General features: G+C 32.8%; 3 protein-coding genes and 1 long non-coding RNA gene across 7 annotated transcripts; 3 read left to right on the forward strand and 1 right to left on the reverse strand.

Moving 5' to 3' along the window:
- LOC107637099 (signal peptide peptidase-like 2) lies at nt 3,399–4,431 on the forward strand. Its single transcript, XM_021122594.1, has 5 exons — nt 3,399–3,407; nt 3,514–3,620; nt 3,749–3,819; nt 4,028–4,111; nt 4,267–4,431. Exons 1-5 carry the CDS (start codon nt 3,399–3,401, stop codon nt 4,368–4,370), a joined length of 375 nt encoding a protein of 124 aa, XP_020978253.1. The 3' UTR covers nt 4,371–4,431.
- Nucleotides 5,872–6,638, reverse strand: LOC110271597 (D-xylose-proton symporter-like 1). Its single transcript, XM_021122595.1, has 2 exons — nt 6,335–6,638; nt 5,872–6,216 (listed from the first exon to the last, which is right to left on the reverse strand). The coding sequence occupies exons 1-2, from the start codon at nt 6,614–6,616 to the stop codon at nt 5,872–5,874; spliced, it is 627 nt and encodes a 208-aa protein (XP_020978254.1). The 5' UTR covers nt 6,617–6,638.
- LOC110271270 (D-xylose-proton symporter-like 1) lies at nt 8,775–9,798 on the forward strand. Its single transcript, XM_021121822.1, has 2 exons — nt 8,775–9,080; nt 9,199–9,798. Exons 1-2 carry the CDS (start codon nt 8,799–8,801, stop codon nt 9,292–9,294), a joined length of 378 nt encoding a protein of 125 aa, XP_020977481.1. The 5' UTR covers nt 8,775–8,798; the 3' UTR covers nt 9,295–9,798.
- Nucleotides 17,355–20,463, forward strand: LOC107635013. Of its 4 annotated transcripts, none has more exons than XR_002361824.1 (6): nt 17,355–17,739; nt 18,724–18,996; nt 19,093–19,162; nt 19,482–19,760; nt 19,863–19,939; nt 20,067–20,463. It is a non-coding gene; the product is annotated as an uncharacterized LOC107635013 (long non-coding RNA). The 4 variants fall into 4 exon arrangements; XR_002361825.1 differs by having other exon boundaries at nt 17,356–17,739; nt 18,839–18,996; XR_002361826.1 differs by having other exon boundaries at nt 17,357–17,739; nt 19,657–19,760.

The following is a 24,159-nucleotide window of genomic DNA, read 5'->3' on the forward strand; positions in this document are numbered from 1 at the left end:
TATTATTATTATTATTATTATTATTATTATTATTATTATTATTATTATTATTATTATTATTATTATTATTATTATTATTATTATTATTATTATTATTATTATTATTATTATTGTGTAAATGTGGGGTGATGGAAGCAACAAGAACTTTATAGTTTATAGGATGAGTAACACTAACAAAAGAGTAAAAGTAAAACTTTGAAAAGCCCATTCCCATTCGGCCATTCCCATTCCCTTTCCCTCTCTCTCTCTCTCTCTCTCTCTCTCTCTCTCTCTATGTGACCCGCATCTTTTTCTACCTAATTCTTTTTCTATATATATTTTAGTTTAACATTATGCGGTTGCATCTTCTTCTCCAAAATGCGCGCAGATTCTCTCTTATAGCTTCCCCATCTTCTTCTCCAAGAAAATGGAGGTTTTTTATCATACGTCAACTTTAAGCACCGTGTGCTAAGTCCGCTACTTTGGTTTGGAAAGCTAATTGATTTAGTACGTTTAGCTTGAAACTATTAAACTTTACCTGATCACCTAAGAAAAAATCATTCTTACCTTAAAATTTATTCTCTGATATCTATATCGCCTAATCCCACAAGTGGATTCAAGCTTTTTTAAAGAGTTTCTTTAAGTAATTACACAAGAGTTTAGCTTTAATAATGAAGAATAGTATAAGGGGATGCATATCATGCATCCTAATATGCGGGGTATTGGACGTGATACGTATAGTTCACTCCAATGGCAGAATTAAGGTGTTAATATGTATATAAAATATTAATATTGGAAGGGTAGTACTATTATTATTATTATTATTATTATTATTATTATTATTATTATTATTATTATTATTATTATTATTATTATGGTGTAAATGTGGGGTGATGGAAGCAACAAGAACTTTATAGTTTATAGGATGAGTAACACTAACAAAAGAGTAAAAGTAAAACTTTGAAAAGCCCATTCCCATTCGGCCATTCCCATTCCCCCTCTCTCTCTCTCTCTTTCTCTTTATGTGACCCGCATCTTTTTCTAGCTAATTCTTTTTCTATATATATTTTGGTTTAACATTATGCGATTGCATCTTCTTCTCCAAAATGCGCGCAGATTCTCTCTTATAGCTTCCCCATCTTCTTCTCCAAGAAAATGGAGGTTTTTTATCATACGTCAACTTTAAGCACCGTGTGCTAAGTCCGCTACTTTGGTTTGGAAAGCTAATTGATTTAGTACGTTTAGCTTGGAACTATTAAACTTTACCTGATCACCTAAGAAAAAACCAGTCTTACCTTAAAATTTATTCTCTGATATCTATCGCCTAATCCCACAAGCGGATTCAAGCTTTTTTTAAGAGTTTCTTTAAGTAATTACACAAGAGTTTAGCTTTAATAATGAAGAATAGTATAAGGGGATGCATATCATGCATCCTACTATGCGGGGCATTGGACGTGATACGTATAGTTCACTCCAATGGCAGAATTAAGGTGTTAATATGTGTATAAAATATTAATATTGGAAGGGTAGTACTATTATTATTATTATTATTATTATTATTATTATTATTATTATTATTATTATTATTATTATTATTATTATTATTATTATTATTATTATTATTATTATTATTATTATTATTATTATTATTATTATTATTATTATTATTATTATTATTATTATTATTATTATTATTATTATTATTATGGTGTAAATGTGGGGTGATGGAAGCAACAAGAACTTTATAGTTTATAGGATGAGTAACACTAACAAAAGAGTAAAAGTAAAACTTTGAAAAGCCCATTCCCATTCGGCCATTCCCATTCCCCCTCTCTCTCTCTCTCTTTCTCTTTATGTGACCCACATATTTTTCTAGCTAACTCTTTTTCTATATATATTTTGGTTTAACATTATGCGGTTGCATCTTCTTCTCCAAAATGCGCGCAGATTCTCTCTTATAGCTTCCCCATCTTCTTCTCCAAGAAAATGGAGGTTTTTTATCATACGTCAACTTTAAGCACCGTGTGCTAAGTCCGCTACTTTGGTTTGGAAAGCTAATTGATTTAGTACGTTTAGCTTGGAACTATTAAACTTTACCTGATCACCTAAGAAAAAACCAGTCTTACCTTAAAATTTATTCTCTGATATCTATCGCCTAATCCCACAAGCGGATTCAAGCTTTTTTAAAGAGTTTCTTTAAGTAATTACACAAGAGTTTAGCTTTAATAATGAAGAATAGTATAAGGGGATGCATATCATGCATCCTAATATGCGGGGTATTGGACGTGATACGTATAGTTCACTCCAATGGCAGAATTAAGGTGTTAATATGTGTATAAAATATTAATATTGGAAGGGTAGTACTATTATTATTATTATTATTATTATTATTATTATTATTATTATTATTATTATTATTATTATTATTATGGTGTAAATGTGGGGTGATGGAAGCAACAAGAACTTTATAGTTTATAGGATGAGTAACACTAACAAAAGAGTAAAAGTAAAACTTTGAAAAGTCCATTCCCATTCGGCCATTCCCATTCCCTTTTACTCTCTCTCTCTTTCTCTTTATGTGACCCGCATCTTTTTCTAGCTAACTCTTTTTCTATATATATTTTGGTTTAACATTATGCAGTTGCATCTTCTTCTCCAAAATGCGCGCAGATTCTCTCCTATAGCTTCCCCATCTTCTTCTCCAAGGAAATGGAGGTTTTTTTTTATCATACGTCAACTTTAAGCACCGTGTGCTAAGTCCGCTACTTTGGTTTGGAAAGCTAATTGATTTAGTACGTTTAGCTTGGAACTATTAAACTTTACCCAATCACCTAAGAAAAAACCAGTCTTACCTTAAAATTTATTCTCTGATATCTATATCGCCTAATCCCACAAGCGGATTCAAGCCTTTTTTAAGAGTTTCTTTAAGTAATTACACAAGAGTTTAGCTTTAATAATGAAGAATAGCATAAGGGGATGCATATCATGCATCCTACCATGCGGGGCATTGGACGTGATACGTATAGTTCACTCCAATGGCAGAATTGAAGAGCTCACTACTCGCACCATCAACGCTGCTGACGTCATGAGAGCTCATCCTAACCATATCCTCAAGAAATATTCTCCCTCCAACCTTCTCATCGTTCCTCCCACGCTGACCTCTATCGCGGCAACATCTACTTCCTCGTTCCTCTCCCCCCTCCCAATCAACACGCTGCAGCAGTAGATCAGCAGGTCTCCACCTCCACTCACACAAGCACCAGCAGCCGTCTTACTCTCTGGAGGCCTCACCTCGACACCATCTCAGAGAATAGAGATGAACTGATAGAAGAACAATAGAAACTCTTCTTCTTAGTTGCGCCTTTCTATATGGCATCTTCTGGGTATTTGTCTCTAAGTGGTGGTTCCATGAGAGCGTAATGATAGTGGTGAGTGTTCCCTTCTGTTTCATTCTCTACTAAGCTCGATTTTGGTCTCATAAACATGATGCATTTCTTCCACTTGAATTAATGAAACATTTTCACTTCTGTACAGGTAGCTCGAGGCAATAGGAGTGGAGAAGATGGTATCCCCATGCTGCTTAGCATAATTGGTTTTGGGGACATAATCTTATCGGGGCTTCTAGTCGCATTTTCACTAAGGTCGAAACGAAAGTCATATATATTCGTCTTCCCTAGTTTAAACACTTTAATCACTACATAAATGAAAAGAATCCCTTGTCTCATTTTAATGGTTCCTGGACTTAATTATTGTACCGATAAATTTACAGGTATGATTGGTTGGCAAAGAGGAACCTTCGGTCTGGATACTTCGTGTGGGCAATGAGTGCTTACGGTTTAGGTATGCTATTTCTATGTTTGATTCTTGGTATGACTTTAGTTGGTAGGATGTGTCAAAGGGTAATTTTCCATAAAAACTTTTGGACTTTATTTACTTTGTTACAAAATTGAGCCGGCTCACTTTCGGACCAGAATTAGGATGTAGATGAGAATTGAGATCACTGTTTGCTTGGTGTCTTTACATCATTCTCTTGAACTTTGATCTGCAGGTCTCCTTCTAACATATGTTGCTTTGAACTTGATGGATGGGCATGGTCAACCAGCATTGCTTTATATCGTCCCGTTTACTCTTGGTTAGTACAATTGTTATTTCAACATGTTCGGGTGGCTGCCAAAGGCACCTTTGAGAACTAATGTTAAACTTTATGCATGTTTCTTACTACGAGTTGTCATCGTGATTTACAAAAACTTGTATTGTTTTTAAAACCTTGGTTTTCTTCAAATGCAGGCACATTTTTGTTATTGGAAAAGAAGAGAGGTGAACTCAATCTTTTATGGATAAGAGGGGAACCAGAAATGCCTTGCCCTCATAACCAAGAGTCTCAACAATGAACGAAGTGATAATAGGGATAGTAGTATAGTGTACCATAGGTGTTGGTTTAATAGGAGACTAATAGAAACTCTAGGAGACTATGTAAACATTTGGAACTGTCGTAACAAAAATTTCAACCAAATCATGTTATTAGCATGTACTTTATAGTTATATCAACAGCTAAGACTTTAAGATACTATTACTTTTATTATATTAGCTTTTTTATTTTATTTTTTTCTTAGATAGAAGATAGTATGAGATAAGAAGTAAGAAGATTTAAGAGCTTCCTCTTTGGCAATTGTTTTTTGCCTTAGGGAACATAGTGTTCTTTTGTAATTATCTTCTGCAAGTTTGCTTATATGAGGGTGTGGCCAAAAATGATGTCTTTGTCAAGCAAATGGCAATAAGGCAAGAGACATCAGAGTCAACTCTCAATGAAGGGGCCCGCAGAGGATGGTGACAAGGAAAAAAAGAAAAAGAAAAAGAAAAAGAAAACGAAAATTGTTGTATGAAGATGAAAGACTATAGTTATGTTACTTATAGCTAAAATTGAAATTGAAGTTGGATAAATTTCATTTTCCAAGTGTATTCTGTGATGAAGTAGTCTTACTCAAGTTGTAAATATTGATTATTGATTTCAGAGGTGAATGCCAATAACACGGTATCACTCAAATTTTTCATCGAATTAAACATAAATAATTAATTTTAGGTATCTATAGTTTAATTAAATTCTCGATTAGCAACTTTAACTTATAAAGTTTGTAAATAGATTCAATTAGATATTGAGTAATTATTGTTAATGTTTTTTTTTTCTTCTAGAAAAAGGAATATTCAATTGGATGTTGCACTGGTACAATTTATTTTTTAAAATAAAAAACTATATCTACAAGTTTTTGGTCATGGACTAGAAACCCAAATCAACTGGCCCATAATGAATTCTGACGCAGGCCAAAATAGACAATCATAAGCCCAAAAAAATGGAGAGAAAAGTGGCTCTTCCCAAGACAACGTTGTTTGATTTTGGCGCCATTTCCATTCCTTTTCCCACAGTGTGTTGTATTGTAATTAGGAGTGTTCAAAACCGATCCAGACCGAATAAAACCGATCGATCAAACCGAAAATCGAATAAACCGAAAACCGAAAAAATCGAAAAAATACTTAATATTCTATAGTTTGTGAAAGCTTTGACATTTGTCTATGCTATTTCATTTTGTCAGTGAATATTGAATATTTTGTCGAAGCCATTATACTTACTAATGCTACTAATATGGAACCAGATCATTAACGAATATGTATTTAGATGTTGTGAGTTTGGGATTATTTTACAAATATAAATCACCTTGTTACTTATAAGCAAATACACCATAGTGAGTTGGGACAACAGTTACTTGTGTTGAGGGTGGCAGGACTGCTCTATAGATGCTTAAGCCTCCGCACAATTTCGATGCTTGTTTCATGGCTCTCCAAATGCCAGAAATGGATCTAAAATCAAGATGTATCAGATACAGCAGAACATGACCACTAACAGAATTTGAAATTCACCACTAAGGGGCAAGAAAAGAAAAAGGGTGTTTGCTGAATATGAGCAATGGTGCATAGCTGATCCGCAAAGCAGCGACGTTGAGTTGCAGGCAGCACTGAATTGGGCTTGTGGAAGTGGAGGTGCAGATTGTAGCAAAATCCAAGTGAACCAACCATGCTTTCTCTCATTGCATTGAACGCAGCTGCAAAAGTTGAGACAGGGCTCAAACACCCCAAGAGACCTAATTGTGTTCCAATTATAATAAATAGATCATATGAATTTGTGTTATATAATACCTGAAGGATTGATCCAGCATACTGAAGCACATTTGGTTGCCCTGTGATCTGTTACAAATTTCAGTGTGAATACAATGAAAATCTGGGAACTATGATGATTTTTTACTATTTTACTTGAGTAGTTGTTATGATGATTTTTACTATTTTATTTGAGCAGTTGCTATACCTGTTGAAACAAGACCAATCCTGCACCAATGGTAAGGGCTTTCAAGCATTTTCCTCTGAATATTTCTCCGAAAATAACCTCTTTTTCTTCACCCACATAAGCAAGCTCAGCCAAAATTTCATCCACTTGCCGATGAGCTGATTCATCAACAGCTTGACCTCGAAGACGGCACAGACAATGAATTGCGGTGCTTTTCAACTCCTCTCCATCCCCTTTCCCCTGTATAGCACATAAAAGTAGCCATCTATGAGAAGCTAGGAGCCAACACATTCCAATTTCCATGATTACTGCCAAAGGACTACTAACTCCAAATGTGAAAAAGAGAGACACTTGGGACAAGGGATGGTGAAAGACGTCGTTTTGAACAAACCCCACAAATCAAAAGGGAAGAAAACATCAGCGTCACGGTTTCAAGTTTCAACTGACTTGGAACAATAAAATCCTACCTTTGTTAGAACTCACCAAATCATGAAGCAGCTTCTAATCGCGCGAAGGAGGCTGACGGCGAGACTCGAAGCAAGAAGACGACGAGCCCCAAGACCTGCTACTTCTACCGCCGGCGACGAAGAGCGCAACGAAGGCGCCCGACTATGTGCAAGACGATGACGACATAGAGAGCAACGGTGACGTCACGGTGAGAGAGATGAGAGAGACCGAGCTCCAGGGGGAGAGAGACACGAAGAGGAGTGAAGAACTTGAGAAGATGAAGAGGTCTCTGAAACTCAGATTTCACAAACAAATTTTTTTTTGTTTTTTAGATATATTTTTGTTTTGTTGTTTAAATTATTTAAAAATATAAAATTAGGATAGGATGAATTCTAAAATTTAATAGTAAAATTATATGCAGTTGTATATATTTATAGTAAAATTAATAATTTAAAATTATTAAATAACAATTTAATTAAACATATTAAATCACTATTAAGTTATTTAATAATTATTAATTAACAGGTTCACACCAAGATAACTATATCTAAATCATTATCATGTACACATAGAATTTATGCTTAATAGGCTTGAGGTGTGTGGCCCATAACTAGTAGTTATATAAGATTATGTGCTTGTTTGTGCGCCATTATTTTGTTAAAAAAAAAAATCTTTTTTTCATTAAAAAAAGATCTTTTTTTATTTTTTAGCGTGTTTGGTAAATTTCTAGTAATAAAAGTAAAAGCACTAGAAAAATAAAAAAAAGATCTTTTTTGAGAAGCTGTAATTTACATATTTTTTTAAAAGATCTTTTTTCCTTAAAAAAAAGATGTTTTTCATGTAATAAATAAACAAAAAAGTACTTTTATATTATTATACCCAAATATAGACCTTGTTTGGGTAAACTTTTAAGAAAAGATCTTTTTTTGAGTTATCTTTTATAAAAGATCTTATGAAAAAGTAAAAGTAATTTTATGTTTGGATATCTCATACAAAAAGATATTTTTATCTATCAATTATATTTGGGTATAATAATATAAAAGTACTTTTTTGTTTATTTATTACATGAAAAACATCTTTTTTTTAAGGAAAAAAGATCTTTTAAAAAAAGATGTAAATTACAGCTTCTCAAAAAAGATTTTTTTTTTTATTTTTCTAGTGCTTTTACTTTTACTACTAGAAATTTACCAAACACGCTAAAAAATAAAAAAAAGATCTTTTTTTAATGAAAAAAAGATTTTTTTTTAACAAAATAATGGCGCACAAACAAGCACATAATCTTATATAACTACTAGTTATGGGCCACACACCTCAAGCCTATTAAGCATAAATTCTATGTGTACATGATAATAATTTAGATATAGTTATCTTGGTGTGAACCTGTTAATTAATAATTATTAAATAACTTAATATGTTTAATTAAATTGTTATTTAATAATTTTAAATTATTAATTTTACTATAAATATATACAACTGCATATAATTTTACCATTAAATTTTAGAATTCATCCTATCCTAATTTTATATTTTTAAATAATTTAAACAACAAAACAAAAATATATCTAAAAAACAAAAAAAAATTTGTTTGTGAAATCTGAGTTTCAGAGACCTCTTCATCTTCTCAAGTTCTTCACTCCTCTTCGTGTCTCTCTCCCCCTGGAGCTCGGTCTCTCTCATCTCTCTCACCGTGACGTCACCGTTGCTCTCTATGTCGTCATCGTCTTGCACATAGTCGGGTGCCTTCGTTGCGCTCTTCGTCGCCGGCGGCAGAAGCAGCAGGTCTTGGGGCTCGTCGTCTTCTTGCTTCGAGTCTCGCCGTCAGCCTCCTTCGCGCGATCAGAAGCTGCTTCATGATTTGGTGAGTTCTAACAAAGGTAGGATTTTATTGTTCCAAGTCAGTTGAAACTTGAAACCGTGACGCTGATGTTTTCTTCCCTTTTGATTTGTGGGGTTTGTTCAAAACGGCGTCTTTCACCATCCCTTGTCCCAAGTGTCTCTCTTTTTCACATTTGGAGTTAGTAGTCCTTTGACAGTAATCATGGGAATTGGAATGTGTTGGCTCCTAGCTTCTCATAGATGGCTACTTTTATGTGCTATACAGGGGAAAGGGGATGGAGAGGAGTTGAAAAGCACCGCAATTCATTGTCTGTGCCGTCTTCGAGGTCAAACTGTTGATGAATCACCTCATCGGCAAGTGGATGAAATTTTGGCTGAGCTTGCTTATGTGGGTGAAGAAAAAGAAGTTATTTTCGGAGAAATATTCAGAGGAAAATGCTTGAAAGCCCTTACCATTGGTGCAGGATTGGTCTTGTTTCAACAGGTATAGCAACTGCTCAAATAAAATAGTAAAAATCATCATAACAACTGCTCAAGTAAAATAGTAAAAAATCATCATAGTTCCCAGATTTTCATTGCATTCACACTGAAATTTGTGACAGATCACAGGGCAACCAAATGTGCTTCAGTATGCTGGATCAATCCTTCAGGTATTATATAACACAAATTCATATGATCTATTTATTACCTGTCACTAGTGGAAGTTTGATGAAATTGTAACCGAATCCAATATGTAGAGTGCAGGATTCTCCACTGCATCTGATGCAACCTGAGTCTCTATTCTCCTTGGTTTTTTCAAGGTAGATTCCCCCCCCCCTTATGTTTGCAATATCTGAACAACAATGTTAGCAAGGAAACTTTTTGTGAGTTTTATTAGTAAGATGTGGGTGAATGTTTTCCAAAAAATGCAAAATTGCTGGATTGGGCCAGAAGTTATTGTTCAAGCTATGTCAATTGTCATTTTTCCGTAACTCTTCTCTTGCTCTGTTACTGTGCAATGAGCCAACTGTATCTTCATGCTGTATCCATAAGTTTGTGTCTTAATGTTGCTTCTTTTATTAAAACGGAAAAGAAATTTTTTTTAATAGATTTAAAGTTTTAAAATATTAGAATTGTAGACTTTTGATTGGCACTCCCTTCAGTATTTTCTTTTTCAATTGATTGCATTTTGTCAAATGAGAGAGCCATGTTTGTCTATTCAAAAGCAGTTCATTACTCTTTTGGAATCGGTTGTTGTTAAGAAGCAAATTCTTCTCATTTTCCCATCTATACAATGAAATGAGACACATTTTCAACAAGAGAAAAGGGAAAACAAAGAAAAATCATGTTACAACTTGTTCCCATTATCCTTGTCCTTGTTTTCACTGCTCTTGCTTTCCCTTTTCTGTTTTCTTGATAAATTTAAGAGCATCATCTCCTATCCAGTCAGTTTAATATGTTCTGTTGACTTATTTGTTATGTTTGTGTTCTAGTTGATAAGCTCTAATATGATAATATCATCAATAGCTGATTCTACGACTTGAATCTGTAACCTTGAAGTCACATGAAGACAAATCAATCAAAACACATCATTAATTGTAAAGATTTTACTGTTACAACCTCTTAAAGGTGGATTCATATGAGCCACTCACAAAAAATCTGTGGTGTGATTGATATCATGTGATATTTGATGGTTGGTCCAAAGTCTATAAAAGGTTTGTGATATAAAGTTTAGCTTTAGATAAAGAGATTCCAATTCCACGTTCCAAAAAATAAAATGGAAACTCATTTTTCTCATCACAAATTTTGTAGGTCAATACCAAAGATTGTGACACTATGAGAAGGTTGGAGGGAGAATATTTCTTGAGGATATGGTTAGGATGAGCTCTCATGACGTCAGCAATGTTGATGGTGAGAGTAGTAAGCTCTTCAATTCTGCCATTGGAGTGAACTATACGTATCACGTCCAATGCCCCGCATGGTAGGATGCATGATATGCATCCCCTTATGCTATTCTTCATTATTAAAGCTAAACTCTTGTGTAATTAGTTAAAGAAACTCTTAAAAAAGGCTTGAATCCGCTTGTGGGATTAGGCGATATAGATATCAGAGAATAAATTTTAAGGTAAGACTGATTTTTTCTTAGGTGATTGGGTAAAGTTTAATAGTTCCAAGCTAAACGTACTAAATCAATTAGCTTTCCAAACCAAAGTAGCGGACTTAGCACACGTTGCTTAAAGTTGACGTATGATAAAAGAACCTCCATTTCCTTGGAGAAGAAGATGGGGAAGCTATAAGAAAGAATCTGCGCGCATTTTGGAGAAGAAGATGCAACCGTATAATGTTAAACCAAAATATATATAGAAAAAGAGTTAGCTAGAAAAAGATGCGAGTCACATAAAGAGAAAGAGAGAGAGTGAAAGGGAATGGGAATGGCCGAATGGGAATGGACTTTTCAAAGTTTTACTTTTACTCTTTTGTTAGTGTTACTCATCCTATAAACTATAAAGTTCTTGTTGCTTCCATCACCCCACATTTACACCATAATAATAATAATAATAATAATAATAGTACTACCCTTCCAATATTAATATTTTATACACATATTAACACCTTAATTCTGCCATTGGAGTGAACTATACGTATCACGTCCAATGCCCCGCATAGTAGGATGCATGATATGCATCCCCTTATACTATTCTTCATTATTAAAGCTAAACTCTTGTGTAATTACTTAAAGAAACTCTTAAAAAAAGCTTGAATCCGCTTGTGGGATTAGGCGATATAGATATCAGAGAATAAATTTTAAGGTAAGACTAGTTTTTTCTTAGGTGATCAGGTAAAGTTTAATAGTTCCAAGCTAAACGTACTAAATCAATTAGCTTTCCAAACCAAAGTAGCGGACTTAGCACACGGTGCTTAAAGTTGACGTATGATAAAAAACCTCCATTTTCTTGGAGAAGAAGATGGGGAAGATATAAGAGAGAATCTACGCGCATTTTGGAGAAGAAGATGCAACCGCATAATGTTAAACTAAAATATATATAGAAAAAGAATTAGCTAGAAAAAGATGCGGGTCACATAAAGAGAAAGAAAAAGAGAGAGAGAGAGAGAGAAAGAAAGAGGGAATGGGAATGGCCTAATAGGAATGGGCTTTTCAAAGTTTTACTTTTACTCTTTTGTTAGTGTTACTCATCCTATAAACTATAAAGTTCTTGTTGCTTCCATCACCCCACATTTACACCATAATAATAATAATAATAATAATAATAATAATAATAATAATAATAATAATAATAATAATAATAATAATAATAATAATAATAATAATAATAATAATAATAATAATAATAATAATAATAATAATAATAATAATAATAATAATAGTACTACCCTTCCAATATTAATATTTTATACACATATTAACACCTTACTTTATATTCCTATACATTTTTCGTATAGAAAATTTTTAAACATTCTTAAAATATTAATATAATTTTAATTGTTAATGTCAATTAATAAATAATGTATATTTTTTATAATTAAAATTAATAATTAAAATTGCTAATACATATATATTTTAAAAATATTTAAAATTTTTCCTATCATATAATATAATCATCATAACAAAGTTTATCTCTTCTTCTAAATAATCACATAATATAATTATATATAAAGTTTAACTTAATTTCACATAAACCATATATATAGTCAAATTAACAAAAGTGTAGCGCTAACTATTTTAACTAGAAGTGATACAAATATAAATATATATAATTAAAAATTTAATTTTGATATATTTTTATGGAAAGTTTTGGCTAATTATGACTGAAAATTTTTTGTTACCAAATTTTTTTCCATCACAATATATAGTGTGAGTGAGGATGCCAAATTCAAAATAAACGGCATTTATACTTAAAATCTTATCGTAACGGATAAGGTTAAAAGGGATTCTAACTGTATTGAAAGAAAACCTAATAAATTAATACATGGAGAGATCATTTTTATTTTCTCACAAAATCTTAAGAGTAATAGAAAATACGAAAATTTAAAAAATTAAAAACTCTAATTAAAAGTGAACTGATTATAAAACCTATTGCACAGAGATAATCTTAAAAATGAAATCCGAAATATGATGCTTAAATAAGTCAAACAAAACCACTTGTGCCCGCTTGGACATTGTACTTTGGAGGACTTGGAAGAGTCAAAATTGTTGAATTGTCCTCAATAACCTCTGGTGAGTGGTGACATATTCCTTCTCTCATTTTAAGATAAAGGAACCTTAATTATTTTCCCTCATAAGCCAATGGTCAACGGAAAAAAATAAATTGAAAACTAATTATCTTGAAAACCTATAACCTCTTGATTTTTTTCTGATAGTATTGAACCCCGCTTGATTTTGTTTTAGTCTATATATTGGGCTAGTCTAAGTGCTATTACTAATTTTCGCATTAGTATACTTTTCATTTTATTTTCTTCGTATTAAGTGTTGTCAGCAAACAGAGAAAAAACTAGCATGAGTATGGGCAATAAGAGAAAAAGGAAAAAGAAAAGGAAAAGGTTGTTGTGTCATAGAATTCTCCTTTTATTTGCACTAGTGGAATTACTTGGTAACTGTAGGACTATCCTTAATCTGAGATGCTATGCTTCAGATATTTTTCAATTAGAAACTAATCTGATCTAGGTTTTTCTCCCTCTTTCTTGTACTGATTACTTTTTTATAATAGGTGTTTGGCTCTTGGTACAAAGCGTATGGTTAATATGGAAGATAAATGCAAGTGAGTTTTAGAATAAAAAATGTAGGAAGAGAAAAAATATATACATATAAGGAGAAAAGAAGAAAGCGTGTGTATTGTGGGTAGGAAAGGGAAGGATGTGGATAATGAAGAAGAGCATAAGGGGATGCATATCATGCATCTTGCCATGCGGGGCACTAGACGTGATACGAATAGTTCACTCCAATGCTAGAGTTGAAGAGATCACCACTTGCACCATCAAGGCTGCTGACGTCATGAGAGCACATCCTAACCATGTCCTCAAGAACCTTTCTTCCCCCAATCTCCTCATCGTTTCTCCCCTGACCTCCGTCGCGGCAATATCTACTTCCTCGTTCCCATCCCTCCCCTCCCAACCAACACACTGCAGCAACATATCAGAAGCTCTCCACCCCCACTCACACAAGCACTAGCAGACCTTGCCGTCTTATTCTCTAGAAGCCTCACCTCGACACTATCTCTGAGTCGCCGCTGCCATCCTCTCATAGAATTTTTGGTCTTGCTTTATATTGTATAATATTCATTATATAGAAATAGTATTGTATTTATTTTGGTTTTATTTTGTTACTTTAATGATAGATTTTTTGGGCGTTAAATTTTTGCATGCACAAACTAAGGTTAAATTCAAAGTCAAAATATTAGCCACCAGAATGAGTAGTCAAAGATTTATTTGAGAGTCCATTGTGTTGAGGCAAACTTGATCCATTTAAATTACATGTGCCAGTTTCTTGAAAATTTGTTTCCTTAATATTGTTATTCATCTTATTTGCCAGATTCACCAATACAGTCCAGTCCATTAATCTCCGGTTACCCATCGTAACAATTATAAAGACTAATAGAATAATTAAACCTTAACTTTTTTTTAAATATATCCATGAATATCATATGTTGATATCTACTAAAATCTAAAACTATTTTATATTATCAATAAATCACATTAAAAATTTTGAATAACCTTTACATAATAAAATTGAAAATAACTATAACAACTAATATGGTAGTATATAAATAAATTATACCATGAAAGTTTTATTCCATAAAAGTATTTAAACTAAAGCACGTTTATATCATTTTTCTATCTATTTTGATTTCTTCCTTTCCAATGAAAAATGAGTCAAATGAGTCAAATGACTAGTGCAAATGGGAGGCTGGATCACAAAACCGTACAACAGCATGATGTATTCCCTGAATGTTCTTAACTTTTGAAATTAATTTCTCAAGCTACACTTATAAAATAGTTTCAATATAAATTTATCAAACGTCTATATTTTGTTATTTCCTTTTAATGATTTGTTAGCGTTTAGAAAAATGAAAATTTAAAATTTCATGCTGACAAACAAGGCTTTCGAGTTACATTTTATAATCATATATTAAAGAAAGTCTTATTAATTATTATGCTTTTTTTTTCATTAATTCCAAAAAAAAGTATAGTCTAATTTTGATATGTAGATAGTATCTCCCAAACCTTGTTTCACTTTTTATATGACAGAACACTTGCAAGAGTAAACACTTCATAACATAATAAAGTATTGCTGTCATTTTAAACCAATTAAATAAAGCGGAACAAAAAATAATTTGACACTAAATAATTAGAACAGTAATTTACAGGAATATAATGTAAAAAACTAACATCAAGATTAAATCAAATTAATGAATAAATTATCTGAAACATTCAGATTTCGGCCACCACATCGCGCAGTATTGGAACACATTATAATCTATTAGATATTTAAGTAAGAATTGGACATTGAGAGGGGCTAAATACATAGCAGATCTCTAATTGAGGACACATATTTTAAAATTAAACTAATAATTAATCATATTATTTCACCAAGAAATGTACTCTAAGTCTTCATATTCTTTTTTTGTTTTTCTTCTTCATTTCTAATCATGAGCTCTCCAAATACAAACACCATTAATAATGATAACAGTTTGGTATATTTCTAGTCACGAGCTCTGCTTTCTCTGAAAGGTGGGTTTAATGTTGCAACTGGGAAAGCGTCAAGTGTAGCAACTAGATATATCTATACAGATTTTAAGACACTCTCACTCCTGTTTTGAATATTTGACAACTGGCTTCAACAAAAATCGTGAAGGTCAATTTTTTTTCTTTCTATTTTCATGCAAAGTTCTTTTTCGCATGCTTTTTCATGTTAAGCTATTTTTGGAAAGGGTACACAAAAAAGGAATTGATTCTCCTTCTGCTGCTGCATATCCCGTGACCTTAGCAATATACTAATTTAAGTAATTGGGTTAGAGTCTACTTCTTTTTAATATTGGGTACTGATTTACGTCTCTCTATATTTGTTTACTTGACTACAAATTTTATTATTTTTTTGTAGTATTGTAAATTTATTGACAGAATTACTTATTCAATCGCAGATACAGTTATACAATAGTCTTAACATAATATAGTCCTAAATGTTCTTCACTTTTGAAATTAATTTCTCAAGCTACACTTATAAAATAGTTCCAATATAAATTTGTCAAGCGTCTATATTTTGTTATTTTCTTTTAATGATTTGTTAGTGTTTAGAAGAAAAAGTTTAAAATTTCATGTCGACAAACAAGGCCTTTGACTTACATTTTATAATCATATGCTAAGCAAAACCTTATTAATTATTATGCTTTTTTTTTCTTATTAATTCCAAAAAAAAAGTATAGTCTAATTTTGATATGTAAATAATATCTCCGAAATTATGTTTCACTTTTTATATAACAGAACACTTGCAAATTGTAAGAGTAAACACTTCAATATCATAATAAAGCATTGCTGTCATTTTAAACCAATTAAATAAAATAGAATAAGAATAATTTGACACTAAATAATTAGACCTTTTGCATGAATATGGAACTGCACTAGTTTTCATGAATTAGACCTTTTAAATTCTACTTCTCTATTAAGTTAAACATTGAGAGAGCGGGGACCTAACATGGTGTTTAATGTTGGCCCCAATAGTGACTTACCCTACTTGTTTAATGACCCAAATAAAAGAGACAAAAAAATAATATGTTTTTGTCATGCTTGTATATAATAACTAATAAGTTAGGGTCTAATTTTTGTACAGCGCACTTATTTATCGAGATGTAGCATCCCATGTTTTCACACAATTTCATGAAAAAACTATGGGTACTGCAAGGAATTTAAGTAATTATATTTGTATACTAAATATATAAAAATATTATTATTATAATTAATTACATATTTAAAATATTTTTAATTAAAAAATACATATTAATTATTAAAAAATACTAATATTAAAATAGTGTCTAAAAAATAATAATGTGACTGCTATTTTAATAATGTTATTTTTTTCTATAAATTCATAAAAATATACAAAGCAAAGAAATTATATTTGGAGTTACTTTATAAAAAATTAGAGTCAACATATTTTTTTTTAGCGTCTATTATAAAAAATGTATCAATAACGAAATTACAATGAGCCAATGACTAATAGCATATAAAATGAATTAATTACTCATAACATATATGGTTTTGTTACTTAGTTTAACATGAAATTTTTTGGGTTACGTTACATATATACCAAAATCAGCCACTAAAGTCAGTTATCAGTATAAAATACATGTTAGAATATAAATATACATTAAAAATAAATTAAATCACAAATATATTTATACACAAATATATTGATGACTAATTTTAATAACTGATTTTAGTGTACAAATCATAGTTGTAAGAACCGGACCGAACCAGCCAGTTCGACCGAAAAACTGGTGAACCAATTATCTGGTCGGTCCAGTTAGTCATTCTGACCGGATAAGGAATAGAACCGGATAAAACCGGTTTGAACCGTCCGATTTTGATAAAAACCAAAAAACCAGCGGTTTTTGTATAACCGGCCGGTTTGGAAAACCTTTTTTTTTTTTTTTCGTTTTCAAAACGAATGTCTCTCACTCTCTCGTATACCCCCTCTCTTATTTATTTTTGGTTCCACTATTAAAATCAAAGATGAAAAATTACACTATATTTTATCAAATGTTGAAAAAACTGGAGAGGATCCATTTCCCTTGCCCCCTTCCCCCTAACCCTAAATCCCCAAAAGCCAAAACAGCAGTCCTTCAAGTCTTCCTCAGCTTCTCATCACACCATACATAGTTGATCACCACACCTCACCTCACCTCACCGTCGGCCTGTCGTCTTCTTTCTCCCCTCGTCACACCAACACTCTTCCTCGCAGTCTCTCTCAGTCTCGAAGACTCTCTTCCTCTGCTTCATCTCGCTGGCTTCACAGTGTGTCCGAGTACGTCGAGTTCGTGGCTCCGCGTCTCTCGTCGTCGTCGTCGCGTCTCCTGCGTCACTGCTGCGGTGCCACCTCTCCGTCGCTGCTGCGGTGCTGCCTCTCCGTCGCTAGAATCTGCCTCATCCAGGTTGGTCTCCAAACTATGAAATCTGTTCTCTGTTTTTTTTAGTTATTTAGTTGGATTTTAATTTGATTAAGGGAGTGAATAACTGATAGGTTAATGGCAGATTGTTGATTATGTATATATTGTTGAGTTATAACTTGTTATATTGTTGAACTAGTTGATGGCAGATTGTTAGATTTTTTTTTTTCAGATTCGTAGTCGTTATGTTTGTTTTTATTGATGTAACATTGCTGTGAATTTATATTGCTGGATATGAAAATATGGAAATATGGAAATATGGATTATGTAACATTGTTTTTGTAATACCTGTTTTATACCATTGCTCTCCTATATTGTTTTAGAATGTCTTCAGCCAATACACCATCAGAAACACCATCCTCCACGGCTCCTTGCTCCGTCGGCGCATCCTCTCCGTCCACTGCCTCCTCTCTCGAATTGCTGGATTTTTTATTAATTTTTGATTATGCCATTATGCTTGTTTGCTTTAGAAGAAGGATTGCTGGATTTTCTAGCAATTTTTGTCGGAGTTATTTGTTGTTGAACTATTATGCCATTGTGCATCTGTTTAGTGTAGTGACTCTGAGTCTTTTTGTCGAATTATTTGCTGTTGAACTACTATGGTGTTGCTTTTAAATGTGTGTTGAATTAAATGGTTGTTTTCAAGTTGAATGCAACCAATTTACTTGTGAGTAAAGTGCTTGTTATCCATTCATCAATTTCTCATGGTTGTTTGTCTTTGTTAGGTACCAATCTTGCTCATAATTTAAATCATTCGGCAGATTTAGGCTTGAAAACATGTTGACAAAACTGGTTTTATGTCCAAAACAGATTTTAGTGAATGCATATATGGTTGCTTTTGTCTTGTCTAACAGGAACCCTTTGAATTGAACTGTTGGAAATAGCCCAACATCCCAACATTGAACAATTGATGTAAATTTGTATTTTGTAATAGCTGTTGTTTTATACCTTTGCTATTATATTTTCTAGTTACGTGAAACCGGTTTTACCGGTTCAACCAGTGATTTATCGGTTGAACCAGTAAACCAGTGAACCAGTAACCTGACCAGTTTGATCACCGATTCGGTTCTTACAACTATGGTAGAGGGGCTCACGGTTGAGGGTATATTGGAAAATTGGTCCAAGTTGAAGCCTGTTATCATGGAAGAGTGGAGTGAGAATAGAGAAACTTTGGTAGATCTTTTTGGAAAGTAGAGATGAATGGTTAGAGCAGGATTTTGCTACTTGGATCGGTGCAAATAGGTAACCAAATTAAACCTTCTGAGCTGTGATTAGTTTAGCATATTTATATCACATGAAGGAGATCTACTACTACTAATTCGTGATGTTTGCCTATAGATTCTATCCTGGTGTTTCTGATGCATTAAAATTTGCAAGCTCGAGAGTGTATATTGTCACCACGAAACAGGTCAGCGTCCAACCTTTTTTTTTTTTACCCTAGCTAGGGGATGATAATCCTGTCAACAGAAACTTTTGTCTAAGTATTAATGAAAAATACTCCATTCCATAATATTTTTACTTTCGAAAGTCAATGTATCTTGATAAAAATTGCAAGTAAATATAAAATTTTTAATGCACCGAATTTTCAAGGTGACAATTATTTTGGAATGAAAGAGTAAGAGAGAAAGGAAGATAATGTTGTCCTAATACGACTTATGCACCTTTTGCAATTTTACATCATGTCCCCTGTTCATTTTGTATCTTTATCATTTCTTTTGTAATTTTAGAGCCGTTTTGCCGATGCTTTACTTTACTCCGAGAGCTTGCTGGGGTGACAATTCCACCTGAAAGAATATATGGTCTAGGAACTGGGTCAGTGTAGTATATATTCGTCTAAAATAATGTCCAGTGATGCTTTAACATTTTTTTTCTTTTCTTTTCTCTTGCTTTATTTTTTGAAAGGAAATTCACTTTCCTTGCACCATCTTTGGTTTTACCGGTAGGCCTAAGGTGGAAGTCAGCTTCAAACTTCAAAAGAGACCAGAGCACCAAGGACTCACACTTCAGTAAGATATTGTGCTACTAGAACTAATTATACATCATTCTGGTTATTGTTATTTCTACTGGAACTCTATTATTGCTTACATGAAATTAACTCTTTTAACCAGCTTTGTTGAGGATCGGCTTGCTACCTTAAAAAATGTCATCAAAGAACCTGAGTTAGATCAATGGAATCTGTATTTAGGTAGCTTCCTTTTGTATTTCTTAACCAGTTTATAATTGGAATGGATTCTCTCATGGGAAAATATTACATGACATCGTGATACGTATGGTCGAGTGTGCCTGATAAGTGTAATTGTTTTTGGGATCAGGGAACTGGGGTTACAACACTCAGAAAGAGAGAGAGAAGAAGCTGCGGCTATCCCCAGAATTCAAGTTCTCAAGCTGTCGGACTTCAGTAAGAAGTTGAAATGATTGTTTGTTGCCTTCATTGAATTTTCACTTTTTCAGGCGTCAGCATTGAACTGATCATTTTGTTACCATCTCATTTATAAAGAAAGTCAGTTTGTTGTGACCACAATCTTTCTATTTAAAATGGCTGCTGTAACTGTATCCTCTAATGTATATAGAGAAATGTTTTTTCAGTACATAGTAATATAGTATATATACACACACAATAAATTGACAGTTGATTATTGAAACTCAAAACTGGTTTTCATTATGTAAGTGTTATGTTCAATAAGAAAAGATAGATAATAGATAGATCTACACTCTTGGATGAAGGCAATGTGTTGAATTTACACATATATAACTGAGTTTGTTTTTATTTGGGTGGCTAAATATATTAAGTTATCACTAGGGGTGCACAGGCCCGGCCCGGCTCGAAGGCTCGGCCCGGTCCCGAACACTTTTGGGGCTAATTTGGTGTGATTTCATCGGGTTTAGGGCCGGGTAAGGATCTCAAAAATAGACCCGGTCATTATTTTGGGTCGGATCCGGGCCATAGCTCGGGTCACCCGAAGTCGGCCCGGTGACCCGGTCATCATACACAATTAATATTTTGTGTTATTAGTGATGGATCATGACTATTCTTATGTGGAATTTAAGTATTGTAAATCTTAATATTTTGTGTTATTAGTCATTATAAAACTATAAGTTAATGTTTTATGTTTAGAATGCATAAGACTTTAGACTAATGCATAATATTGTGTTATTTGTATTGATTTAAATATTTGGTATTATTAGACAATATTAGTATTGATTGTGGTTATACTTTAGTATTAATTGTGGTTATGCTTTAATTTTGAAGAATGGTTGGTTCTTGTTATATTTTTCTAAGTGAATTTTACCATGTTAAATAATGGTTGGAGTCTTGAAAAATTTGGATATTTTTACATTATAACTTACAAGAAGGTATCAACGTAATGTAATGTTAACGGCCCGGTTTTCACTCGGTTTTCACCCGGTTTTTACCCGGTATAATTGTGGCCCGAAAGTGTATTGGTTTCATCGGGTCTAGGGCTGGGTTCGGGTCTAATAAAAAGACCCGGTGTATATTTCGGGTCGGGTCTGGGTCACATCAAACCCGGCTTCACCCGGCCCATGTACACCCCTAGTTATCACAATGTGGAAATAAATAGAGGAAATATGTGCCTCAAATGAAGCTGCAAGATCAATGTGGAAGATTCCAAAAAATACGACGCCACTCATAGTCATATGTGAATGTCTATTTCGAAAGCAAATATTATTTGTGGTAATGCTACGCTGAAAAAAGGTACTGAAATATTTCGAGGATTTACTACACATCTTCCATCTTAGAAGGCAGTTTTGGTCTCCATCAAAGTTATGCAAAATGGTAAAAATATTAATGCATAGATAAAATTATATTGTAATGCACGAAAACTTAAACAACAAATTCCATCAAGATAAAGTCGCCTATATTGATCAAACAGTATTATTATATTCAGTTATATATCATGTCTATAATAAATTCATTTATGCTGTAGATGAGCTTAATTAATAAGGTAACGGTAGCTCTTTTTACTCAAACTTAGATATTACCATAGGTCTTTCCTTTAAAGATCTAACATGCAAACCAAAAAATGTAATCTTACACTGTTAGGCTGTGTTTGTTTACAGAGATAGGACATTGAGATACAAAATCGTGTTTGGCAGAGGAGATATGGACAGAGACAATGTGTCCAGAGACACTGAATTAGTGTATTTTGTGTCTATCCTGACAGGAAGGAAACGGAAATACTAACAAGGGACACAACTTATTTTTTATTTTTTCTTTCATTATTTTTGTTACTTTTTCATAATTATATTTTTTATTGTTATATTTTTCATCTCAAATTTTTTGAATGAAAAAAAAAAGAATAAATTGAATTTTCATAATTTGTTCTAGTTTATCACCAAATAGAATATAAGAACACAAAATTTTATGTCTTTGTCCATCAGTGTCTTGTCCTATCTTATTTTCAGTGTCTTATCCTGTCCTATTCTTAGAAACAAACGCAGCCTTAAAATGTGTTTAGTTTGGGATTTGTTAAGCCACCTAAGCATATAGTACTGATTTAATAATTTGTTTTTGGTTAATCAAACAATTTTTTTTTATTTTCGATCCAATTCTCACGACAATACTTAAAACTATAACCTATATAACCAACTTGGGTTGGTTGAATGGTCAGCTCACTCATCCGCTTAAGCAAGTGTCGGGGGTTCGAATTCCGCTTTGTGCATGCAACAACCCATTGGTCCCTTAAATGGAGCTCAGATCCACGACGGATTAGTCCTTGACTTATCGGGTTGGGGATACCGTGGGCAACCAAAAAAAAACTATATCCTATATAAAACAATTTATAGTAATAATAAGTTAGTTAGAAGGTGGAAACTCAGGTGTAGTAGTCAACTTCACGTGAAGTTAATAACTAAGAACTGTTCCATAAATTGCGAGATAGATTCCCTATCTCTGGACCTGAATATTTTGATACGATGCTAAATTCATACATACCGATACAATAAAAATATCGACAACTTAAAATATGACATGGGAATTATATTTTTTGCGTCACTAATTAATTTTTAAGGTGTTTGCTACGGTATGATGATAAATTCATACGTACCGATATGTTTAAAATACGGATAAGTAATAATAAATCATGTGGAATTTATTTTCCACGTCAGCATTTAATTTTTTTTAAATATATATTATATCACCACTTTTACTAAAATATCCCTTTAATTAAATAAAAATAAAAATATATTTTTTATTTAATTTTACAAAAAGACTTAAACATCCTTTTTTTATTTAATTAAACAAAAATATCCTTTTAAATTAATCAAATTTTAGAATTCAATTAATCCTAATTTTATAATTTCAAATAATTTAAACAACAAAACAAAAACATATTAAAAAATAAAAAATTAAAATTATTCTTCATGTGGATTAAACATATTATAAAAACAAAAAGGAAAAACTACCATTTGTACCTATGAATTTTGCGAACGCTGACAAAAGTACCCATCAAACAAGAAAACTAACGTTGTACCCATGAAATATAGGTTCCGTGTGACAATAGTATCCAAACCGCAATTTTTTGTTAACTTTTTAATAAAATTCCCAAATTATCCCTTCTATCTTCTTCCCCAAATTCCAAATTTCACAACTCTCACCACTCATCTTCTTCCTCTGATGCTGCCCGCCACCAGACATGAAGAATATAAAATTAATTTCCTTTCATTTAATTCTTCAGCTATCACACAATTCTCAGTCATCCTCCTTTCAAAGATCCCATTTTCTGAAGCATTAAAATTCATGAGATTTCAAAGACAACACAAACTCTGAAACCCGGAGGACAGAACACAAAACAGATTGAACTTCATCAAAACTTGAATAAACAAGAATAGATATTAAAGCTGTCAAACACACCAGAAGATAAGAGAACAACACAATAAAGAACCACCTTTAACAAACCACCACCCCCAGAAAATCTTCTCAATCCAAAGCAACAACATCACCTTTCCGCTGACTCCAAATCTAAAAAGATAAAATTGATAGCTAAGACACAAAGAGAAAAAGGGAGAAATAACACATACGATCGGCCCTGGACAAGGCTGCATGTGTACTGATTGAGAACGATGATAGAACCTCTCTGCAACTTGCCAGAATGAATCAAATCGTTCTTCTGCGTAGCGAGCATGCTTTGCTGGTAATGGGAGCCATCAGAGAGAACCAAACGGAATCTCTCGGTATTGTTTTGTTGCGACTGCACAAGTTTAAAGTCCATTACTTGCAAAATCGGCTTCAGATCCTCAGCCGAACTGGAATTCTCGCACATCTTCGTAATCGCCGATTCGGTGAGTTTCACCTCCATTTTTGGGAACCCTAGCAAGAAATTGAAACCGCGTTTAGTGATGTAAAACAAAACGCCGAAGTTTGGTTAGAGTGCGTTGAAGCATTTT

The sequence above is a fragment of the Arachis ipaensis genome, chromosome B04 (genome assembly GCF_000816755.2).
Source record: "Arachis ipaensis cultivar K30076 chromosome B04, Araip1.1, whole genome shotgun sequence".
NCBI lineage: Eukaryota > Viridiplantae > Streptophyta > Magnoliopsida > Fabales > Fabaceae > Arachis > Arachis ipaensis.

Bases quoted from the DNA above. Each gene is read 5' to 3' on its own strand.
- LOC107637099 (XM_021122594.1), top strand. The intron at 3,820-4,027 runs GTATGCTATTTC...TTTGATCTGCAG, and splicing joins AATGAGTGCTTACGGTTTAG to GTCTCCTTCTAACATATGTT. The intron at 4,112-4,266 runs GTTAGTACAATT...CTTCAAATGCAG, and splicing joins TATCGTCCCGTTTACTCTTG to GCACATTTTTGTTATTGGAA.
- LOC110271597 (XM_021122595.1), bottom strand. From the start codon at position 6,616: ATGGAAATTGGAATGTGTTGGCTCCTAGCTTCTCATAGATGGCTACTT. The intron at 6,217-6,334 runs GTATAGCAACTG...AATTTGTAACAG, and splicing joins GATTGGTCTTGTTTCAACAG to ATCACAGGGCAACCAAATGT.
- LOC110271270 (XM_021121822.1), top strand. From the start codon at position 8,799: ATGGGAATTGGAATGTGTTGGCTCCTAGCTTCTCATAGATGGCTACTT. The intron at 9,081-9,198 runs GTATAGCAACTG...AATTTGTGACAG, and splicing joins GATTGGTCTTGTTTCAACAG to ATCACAGGGCAACCAAATGT.